At 43.1% G+C, this 10,439-nt stretch overlaps 1 protein-coding gene across 1 annotated transcript; it reads right to left on the reverse strand.

Moving 5' to 3' along the window:
- Positions 1-450: 450 nt before the first annotated feature.
- Positions 451-9,705, reverse strand: LOC104849166 (A disintegrin and metalloproteinase with thrombospondin motifs 12). Its single transcript, XM_010605495.2, has 2 exons — positions 9,363-9,705; positions 451-860 (listed from the first exon to the last, which is right to left on the reverse strand). Exons 1-2 carry the CDS (start codon positions 9,487-9,489, stop codon positions 451-453), a joined length of 537 nt encoding a protein of 178 aa, XP_010603797.1. The 5' UTR covers positions 9,490-9,705.
- Between the last annotated feature and the right edge of the window lie 734 nt (positions 9,706-10,439).

A 10,439-nucleotide genomic window follows, 5' to 3' on the forward strand; every position in this document is an offset into this window, starting at 1 on the left:
AGTTTTATCACTGTCCTCACTTTACAGATGAGAAAACAAAAGCACAGAGGAATTGAGTGACAACCCAAGGTCCCACGTAACTTCACATTACCAAGTTCATAACCCTCCAACATCTCATATTAACTGCTGAACTCACTATCAGTATAGGTAACACTCTCACTCAGTACAAATTCAGGTTTTCCTAATTCAAAAGGTACCAATGAGCAGTCAGTGAACAGTACCTCAGGCCTACCCCAAAGATCCAACTCAGTTTCTCCCTCCTCTCTCTCTCTCCCATGTTCTTGGCTTGAGTTCTCTTTCCTCCCATGAACCCTTAGTGCCCTTATTCTCTGAACTTCCAAATAGATCACCTTCTATTTATTGTATGCTTTTTCCCAACCTCTTTGGAGGGCACCATTCTCAAGGTTGGATGGGGCTTTGAACCTGCTGGAAAAGGGTCCAGAATGAGACTCAAAGGGCCCGGAGCAGAGGAAGAAAGTGATCAGCCCAAGCACTCACCAGTCCGTGGCAGGCACTGAGTACTGCAGTTCCGATGGCAGCACTGTACTGCTGAACTGTGCCCCTGAGATGGCAAGGAGAGCCCGAGGAAGCCACCATGTTAACACGGGAAAGGTTCCCATATCGCTTCTCCACGATATAGCTGTTGGAAAGGAATCCTCGATTGACTGTCAGGTTAAAAAACAGGTCCTTCTCTTCGTGTGAAATTCTGTAGTATACCCTGTTCTCTGAGACATCCAAACCTCTTTTCTTCCTGATACTGGTGACAGGATGGTTCAAGCCATAGGACAGGAAATGCCCACTAGAATCTACTCGGACAGGAGCCACCACATGATATTCTGGCAGGGCCTTCATAAAATGCTCTGAAAGAAAAGAAGACACAAAGTAAGACTGAGAGACTTGGGATGAGTCTATAGCAAAGCAAACACACTTCCACTTGGAACTTAGATTCTAGCTCGCAGATGTCAAAACACACTGTTGACTTGAAGCTCAGAGATCCTTTCTACACTACAAGTCCTGTCAACATTAAAGATCTTGAGCAACTCAAAATCACACGGCATTTCTTCCTCACTAAAACAGAGTGCTGGGGATCTGATGTTTTACAGAGGCAATTTAAGATGAGCACTAGTTCATGAGGAATACTGTTAGGAAGGTGCAATATCAGCATGAAGATCCAGGACAGTGCAAAGCTAGTTTGTTGATACAAATCACAGAGCCTTAGGATATTTCCCAAGTCAAGTTAAAGGAAAAATCAAAAACAAAACCACAGTGAAAAAAAGCACACAAAGCACACATTTGGACAAACCTCACACCATTGACAGTATAAGAAAGTCCCATGATACAGCAGAATGCTTAAAAGAACTTTGAGTTTAAAAAAAATGTTTACACATGCAAAGTATACAAAGTAAAAGGCTAAGGGAACATATTAGAATATGATGTTTGTTCAAAGCAAAAAAAAAAAAATTATCACTTTAAAAATAAAAGGCAGGGACACATTTCTTCCACATACAAAATCTTACACCTTTTGACTTATCTAAATTTTTATCCCCATCACCACCTCTTTATTTTGATGACTGGGAATAACAAAGGATCTAATAAGCATGTAATTAGTCATCACTCAGCATGACAGACTAAGTAAAGGAAACCATTAACCGTTTAGTAAGATAATATTACATCAAGGGAAAAGAAAGACCAGAGAGAGAGGGAGGGAAGAAAAAAGAGTGAAAGAAAAAGAGAGAAGGAAACAGGGAGAAAAGGAAGGGAGGGAGGGAAAGAAAAGAGAGAAAGAAGGGGGCCAAGAGAGAGAGAGAGAAGAAAAGAGAGGGAAGGAGGGAGAGAAAGAGGAGGCAGGGAGGGAAGGAGAAGCAGAGGCGAGTGGAAGGTAGAGATCATTCTACTCGCCACCTCCAAGCTGTACTAATTTCGTTACTTTGTTCACGTTACTTTCCCAACTACAATGATTCTACATTCTATCAAAATCCTGTTTATGCTTTAAAGAAATAACCCAAATTCTTCCTATTCAATCTAATGTTATTTTCCTTTGTCTGAACCCTCATATCCTCACTCACTGTACTTCGCAGATTTGTTTTATTCTATATTGCATTTGTCTATTGTACTATTTGTCCCTGAACCTTTTGGAGAATAGAGTCTTGTACACCACAGGTGTTCAGCTACTGCGTTGATGGATCAGTGAACATGTCAGTAGCTAGTTAATTAAAAGAAATGAGCTTGATGGGATGCAATTATAAAGGAGCACTTTGTTCTAAACAAGTGCTCTCAAACATCATTCTTCTCTCTTCTGCCTTGGATGAAATATGATGCAGAGCAGTTTCCACTCTTAGGTACTAACAAATAGTTTCAACGTTTAAGTGTAAAAAGCACAGACTTACTATTTCCAACTGCAAAATTTAGGTACAACTCTCCACATAGCAACGGGAACAAATCTTAAAAACAATGCTCAACAAAAAATAAGAAACAAGGCAAGTTAATACAGAGCTATTCACATTAATGGAAAATACACACACACACACACACACACACACACACACACACACACCAGAAAGTTTTCTAGAACACCCACAAACAAAATATACATGTGGAGCCCATTAAAATGTATTACCATGGGGAGAAATGGGAGTGGGGAATGCAGACAAAAAATGTAAAATATATAAAACAAAAGACAGATTCTGCACAGTGTCATGAGCTGAGGAGTATGGCTGACTCATTTCCCCCTTCTGCCTCCTACTCACTTCTGTGGAAATGCCTGCACTCATCCAATATTGGCACTTCTTTGGCCTCATCTAGTAGAGGCACTTCTCTGACCTTCCATGTTCTTCCTTCAACTTCAACGAAGACAGAAATCTCCAGGTTGTGTAGGGTGGAGATAGCCCCCGTCTGTAATACTTCCTTCACATTTATCTTCTCTGCTGCTCACAATGACACCTCTGGATGCTCCAGGGTTGGAGCAAAGGAGAGAAGTTAGGGGCAGGAAAAGTTTGACTTGGCTGGGGCACCTCCTGCCTGGCAATGGTATCCGTGTGTGGTCAATGTCCAGATGCTGACCCCTTCTCTCTGAGATGCTCTCTGGGAAACCTCTGTCACTGGGTATTGCCCAGGTCCCAAGGTGTGGGCAATCCCTCCTCCACCTAGCCAGCTTTCCATCTTCCACTCTGTGCTGAGTCCACCCTACACCTGGGAGGGTGTCCTTTTCAGCATCATTTCCATATGACTCAAGATCTTTTTCAGAAGTTCAAATGTGACACATGAGAAATAATAATGATACTTACACTTCACCCTAAAATTAGGTAAATCACACCATTCCTGGCTGGCGAGGTCATATTCTTACTTAACTCTGTCACCAAATACCATTCCAGCCAATCTTTTGCTTATTGGCACATGCCTTAGTTATTTGTCTCATTGCTGAGACAAAATACCTGACACCCACAAGTTAAAAGAGGAGAAGTTTATCTCATCTTACAGTTTGAAGAGGTTTCAGTGCATAATTGGCTAGCTCCAAGGCAGAGTGGCATGGCAGAGAGGCATCACAGAGGAGAAAAGTGCATGTAAAAGCAAGCAGAAGACAGTGAAGCAGTAGCAGTATTAAAGCCAGCCTCTTGTCCCTTTTATCCCATGCAGGCCACCCTTTTGTGTGATGCCAACTACACCCACGATGGACCTTCCCTTATCCATCCCCTTAATCCTAGCATCACACCCTAATCCGGCCTCCCTTGAAACTACCCATCTGTGAGCACATAAGACTTTGGGGGAACATCTAGGTGCAAATCTACTCTCCATGTTCACCAAACCCACAGCAAATCTCTCAGATCTCTTGAGTTGGGAAAACATTGGAGGAAAATTCCCCCACACTCTAAATCTCTCCTGAAGAAAATCTCTCTTCAATATCTTTCCATGGACCTTGAAGTCCCTCATGGATACCCAACAAAAATGAACAGCTTAGAATCACATCATCTGTTTGCAACCCCTGTACATATAGTCTGGAATTTCTTTTTATAAATGCATGAAAAATTATCCTCCTTCTCTTCCTCACACCCAAGGTCTTCAGGAACTGGGAAAAAAATGAAAACTCTCATTTTAATACCCTAAGCATATGCACCGCCACCAAGCAGAAAACAAACATTTTTCCTAACAGATTATTTTTATAAAAGACATTACTGACCAATTTAAAACTAAAAGCAACTACATATTTTAAAATGAATTCTGAGCTAAAGGTTATACTCTTTGAATAAGTCTAAAAAGGGTTGAAAAAGTCATATTTGTTATATCCAGAAAGTAGTTACAATAAATTCAAGTCACCATGAGACCAATAGATACATTTTAAATCAACATCACCTTTTTTGTTGTTCTGTTTTATGCATCAAGGTCTCACTGTATAGCCCAGTCTGGCCTTGAACTCATGATCCTATTGCCTCATTCTTCTGAGTGCTGACCAACAGATGTAGGCAACTTGATTGCCTTGGGGGCCACCCAGAGGATTGGTAGAACGCACTTCTGGGTGTATCTGGGTTGGTGATAGAGGCACAACCTTGGGTATTACAGCTGGTCCCTTGCCCTTTTCTCTCTGGAATTGTTCCCCTCCTCTGCTTCCCAGCTGCCATGAACTAAGCACTCTCACTCCATCGTGCCCTTCTGCCATTTTATTTCTGTCTTAGAGCCAGTTAATAAGGGACTGAATCCCCTTAAAACATGAGCCAAATTAATTCTTTCCTTATCTAGTTGCAAATGTTAGGCATTGCATCCAGCAACAGAAAAGCCTAGTAATACACAGATTTGTTCTCAAGTGACACTCATAGCAACCTGTGGTACAATTCAGTTGTTATCCCTATCTCATAGGAAAGGAAACTAAGTCCAAGAAGTGAAGGTGCGATATTACTTAGATTGAAATCCTGTGCTTTCTGTTTCAAAATCACACTCTCAACCATTGTTTGGCACATACAGAAAGGACCACATGCCCTCAGCGGAGAGCACAACAGAGTTAGAGATAATAGCACAGTCTCCAGGGATGATTGTTAAATTACCTCAGTTTGCTCAGCAATAAATGCAGACTATTAGTACTGCTGTATGGGGCACAGAAAAAGGAAATTAGACGGTTTTTACTCCTAATTTGACTGATAAAGAGACAGCTAAGCCATGGCAGCCCATAGCTATGGATAAAAGTAGGAGGCCACTTAAAAAGTGTGGTTTACGTTGACAGCCCAATTGCAGTAGTCTCACCTAAACAATGGGCATAAAAATAATAGTACCTACCTCCTAAGGTCGTTGTGAATTTTCAACATGTATATAACAGATTTTAAATAATTCTTAACAGATAGTGCTCACTAGCTACACTAATGTTGTTGGCATTAAAGGTAGAAATTTGGTGACCAGGAACCACTGTGGCCATAAATAGATGCAATCTCCAAGCAGAGATAGGGGAGAAGCCCATAGTGACCTGTGGTTTCTTTCAGTAGAAGTTTACTCTGGCACATTAGTTAGGTATAATCTTGACCCAAAGAAAACAGAAGTCAGAGGGGATGTAAAAAATGTGTCATCTTTCAATTTTAACCATTTCTATCATCAAGAGTAACATTAAAAGTGTACTTGTTTGGTCTTATTTAATCCTCACAGTTCCCTGGTGATGTCTCCTTTACTGATAGATTTGGATGTAACTTATTCCCCAAAGGTTCCTGTACTGGAAGGCTGTTCTCCAGTGCAGTAGTTTTGAAACAATGGATCCTGTAAGAGGGAGGACTAATGGAAGGTGATTAGGTCACTGGGCACCATCCTTGGAAGAGATTAAAGTAGTTCTCCTGGTATCCTAGTTAGTTTGCATGACAGCAAGTTGTTTAAAAAAGTAGCAATCCTGGTCCCTGAATCCCTAGTTTGCTGTCGAATCATGTTAACTCTCCCTCTCCAGTTTGCTCTCACTATGATGCCATATATAATGTTGTGATAGCCAAGAGGCCCTCGCCAAAAGATAAAATGATAGGTCCTCCAACCTTGAATTGTTAGCCTCCGAACTGTAAGTTAAATAAACCTGTTTAGTTATGCATTGAAATGGAATAATCACACACATTTTAGCCTCCACTCCCATCTCTACGAAGGAAAATGAAGAGAAATGAGGAATCATGCTTGTGCTATTTGCCACCAGAAACACTTCTAAACTCTGTCCTTCCTGCTTCCGGAAGGTCTAGCTCTTAGGACCAGATGTCCAGGGGGAGTGTCAGCAAGACCAGAGGAAACAGGGTACTGAGATACACTGTAATTATACCACAACCTGCAGTAGGGTCTATGGAAATAAATCATAAGCCACGAATACTTTTATTTGCCTTATTTAAAAATTAAATTTGACAACTTAGGCCACAAGTTTCAATGGTACTTCATAAGAAACTAAATAAAGCATGTGGGTGCAAGTCTTTTGATAACATGAACCTCCAAGAAAAGGTACAGATTGAGAGAATACTTATCTAACAGATTTTATAAAGTTTGGATTAAGTTTACACTTCTTATGGAACATTTCAGGAATTTGCATATCATATTCATCTTCTCTGTGTCATTCCAACTCAGTGTTGTGCTGCTGAGGTATACTCAATCTGTATCTTTAGTTCTATCTTAGAGAGCAATTGAATTTACAAAACTCACTACTAAGAAGGGTGACCAAATTCCTGGAACAAGTAGAGGTTTGTTTTCATAATTATTTTCCACAGGAGGCTGTAACCTTATGATATGCATTTGTATTATAGAAATTGACATGTGTTGACAAGTTGTGAGGAATCATTTTGATCCCCACATTATTGGAAAATATGCCACAGGAAGTTGGACTTGCTCACTAACGCTGTGATAATTCATCTGTCAACCATGTAGCTTTTTCTAATTAATGCACGATAACAAAACCGTGGTCTCTTCTTATCTAAATAAAACATCTAAAACCGTTTCCTCTTTGCAGAATAGCACAAATAAATGATTATAGATGTTCTATAATGGATGTATTGGGACATAATCCCATCATATGTGGAGGAACATCTGAACACCAGTAAGCAAACCTAAGGGGATATTATTGGCAGTAGAAGGGAAGCAGAATGTGGCGTGCGAGACTCATATTCCCCATTATCTGGATATCTGGTTGAAAATCAAGAAAGCTTGGAGAAGAGCTAGCACATTCTTACTTGACAACAGAGGAAAGAACACCAAGTGGACTTGCTCCAATCAACCTATTTTTAGGTCTGGAAAAGACTGGACTTGTCTCCATACTCTTTCTTAGGACTAAAATCCTAATTGTTTAGCCCTGAGAACCAGAAGCTTGCCTGGTGTCGGGACTTGTTTTCAACTGTTAGATGATTTAGTGAAGTGGCATTAAGTAGGTCTCAACAAATAAATGTTGTCTACCAGACTGACTACCTAGGCCTCCCTTTACTCTGCGGTAAAGATTAAGAGGCTGAGATAATTTCCAAAGTAATTCCCAAGTTTAAATGTTGAGAATTTGAGGGCAACTCAGAAACATTGGAGTAAAAAGGGAAGGTCATCCAATCCCGGAGAACCTTTAGAATTTCCTTCTTTCCTTAATTTGTTTCACTTTCTGTCTCCTGTCCCCTCCCCCCATCTCCCCTGATTCAGTTCTAAAGAGAAGTCTACTTAGAAATGTCTCCTTAGCACCAAGAAGGAATGACCTGTAAATCTATTAATGAATCATCTAAGATTGGAGGATACACTTTTAAAATTGAAATTAGTTTTGAACCTACATATGTATGCATCACTTGATGCATTTTAAAACAATTTTTTTAAAGTCAAATATTCTCGACACAGAAACTCAAAGGTGCCAGTGAAAATAATCCTAGCTTACTTCCCCCAGAGAGGAACAAGCAAGGCCCAGCAGTGTCTGCTCCACACCAGGGTGAATTCCCTCACAAAGAAGATGTGGAGCAAGCAGAACTGAAAACCAACCCAGGGGGATGTGTGTCTTTGAACCAAATCATCTCCAAATGCACCAGGAAGTGCTTGCAAGTTCTGTTTGTGCTGCCCCAGGAGAGAGACTTTTCACAAAGGGACTGTTTTTCAAAGAACAGCAAGGGCTGCTATTTTAAACTTGGGGGTGGGAGATTGTATCTGGAATGTTTACACAAGCCAGTGCTGGATGATTGACGTCTAACCCCCGTGTTGGCCAGCCTAGCTTCCAAGTAAAGCAGAGGGAAGGAGGGACTTGCATCTGATAGCTCTGGAAGCAGCAGCGGAGTTCTCCAGCAGTGTTGGAACTTTGCAACGTGGGCAGAAAATCCTGCCTAGAAATCCCCTAAACACGAATAAGCTGGTGATGTTTATCACCCAAGTGGCCTTGGGAATTAAAGGGATGTCAGAAAGCTGTAGAAGGCACTACCCTGGCCTTCCCAGACTTGAGCCCAGTCAGCAAACACAGAATTTAATGGATGCTAACCATATGCAGGGTGCGGGGTGGGGGGGGGTGTCCTACTCCTGACGCTAGGCAGGGCTGGTTACTGTGGAAGTCTGGGTCCACAAGCGCTCCACGCTTCAGCATCCTCATCTGCAAAGAGGGACAGTAGAAGAGGTGCCTGCACCCCAGAAAAGAGTTGTCAGTGGTCCCTGTACTGCTGTTTCCCCAGAGGCACAGTGCGCTCCTCACCAAAAATAAATGTCCTCCTGCCCCTCCAAATCCAACAAAAAACAGGCAACAGCACCGTCTTTCTCCTGGTGTTAGGGTTAAAACATAATTATAGTAATAATAACTGCCCACTAAAACTCCAATTTTTTCTAGAAGATGGATTTCAAGAAACTGATCAGCAAGGCAGGATAGGGGAAAGTGAGCCCCTCAGGAGGCAGATTTCCCCCAAAAGACTGGTTTTAAAAACACAACCTCAAATCTTTCCAGGAAACCAAAACACAGCCAAATGTGCTCAGCAGGGGTGCGGAATCACATTTCCCCTTCCATACCAGGAATTTAAAACTAACTAGAAACACTGTAAAGACTGCCTGTGGCCAGCTGGAACTTTTTATTTTTTTAAATAAAAAATAATTTTCCATGTTCAGAATAGGAAAAGTAGAGGGTTGAAACACTGCAGCATTCAGAGAGAAGACAAAAGAGCCAGGGAGAAAAGGTTGCCAGCTGTCTGTTCGGTCTTTCACAGAATGTCCTGTGAGAGAAAGAGTTGGGTGCTCACTTTCCAGGGGGACTGGGCGAGATGGGAAAACCTCAGCCCCCAGCCCACGTCTGCGCACAGACAACCGGCTTTCCAGGGATCTGTTCTGCCGAGTGGGAGAGGAGGAAGGGGAGAGACTAAATTCCCACATGTCCTAGCACCACGGATTTTAAAGGAAAAAAAAATTTTTTTTTAAAGAAATTTTAAAAAGACACTAACCTTGCCTCTGGTCGGGGAAGCGGACCGGGCCTGGCTGAGGCTGTCTGCCATCGCAAAGTGCCCCGAAGTTGAGGAGCTGAGCCACCACAGAGAGGTTTGCAAGCCAGCTCCTCTGCGCACATGGCATGATTCAGTTGTTGAGGAGAAGAAAAGTCACAAAGTTTCAGACCTCAGCTCCAGAAGTCAAGTCCCTGCCTGTGGTGCAGGTCAATATAAGGGTGCATGGTCCCGGAGCAGGAGGGAAAGCTGCAGAACTCAATCTCCCTTCTGCTTTTTTTTCCCCCAGTAGAAAGGGGCTAGCTACCTTTCCCCCCTCCCTCCTCCTGAAAGGGGAGTGAACCAGCTGACAGGGTCTGATTTTGGCGGGTGTAGAATGGGTCAGCGCGGAAGGGCGCAGCCCACCCGGGTCCCCACCCCTCTGCCTTCGCGCCCGCCCAATGGGCCTCCGGCCAGCTCTGCGCATCTTCCTTGGGACTCCCACCACTGCGCTGCTCCGGCTCCGCCCCTGCCCCGGCCATCCAGCCAAATAGGGGAGCCCAGGACAGCCACCAGAGGGGCACCAAGGAAACTGACAGCTCAGGCCACCGAGCCAGCCCCTCATTGGAAATATAGGCTCAAATGTGGAGTACAGGGATCAGCTCAAGTGTACTCGGCCCCTTTCTCTCCCAGCCCTTCTCCTTGGGTCCTGGCCATCTGCTAATAAGAGACTGACTCCTCACCCCCTCAGACCTCCCTGAGATCCTTTTCCAGGGTAGGCTAAAATTTCCACTTGCAAATTAAAAGGCAGTGTTTCAAACAACTTGAGAGACCCTAGGTCTGCCGGTCAGGGCAAGCTTTTCTGTTTTGATAACCTCCTCTTTCCTAGCCCACCTCCTTTCACCTTAAAAGAAACCAGGAGAGTGGAGAAAGTAGTCCAGCCCGCGGAGGGGCTAAGGTATCTATCCAGTGCACCTGCACAGGCTGCAGGGTGGCAGGCGAAGGCATCCATTTACGTGCTCAAAGCTTTTTCACCAGTGAGAGAATACCACAAACCAGGGTGCTTGCCAGGCATCCCGAGAATTTACTGGAATAATCTAG

The sequence above is a fragment of the Fukomys damarensis genome, unplaced genomic scaffold (assembly GCF_012274545.1).
Source record: "Fukomys damarensis isolate Sample0158 unplaced genomic scaffold, DMR_v1.0_HiC HiC_scaffold_1, whole genome shotgun sequence".
NCBI lineage: Eukaryota > Metazoa > Chordata > Mammalia > Rodentia > Bathyergidae > Fukomys > Fukomys damarensis.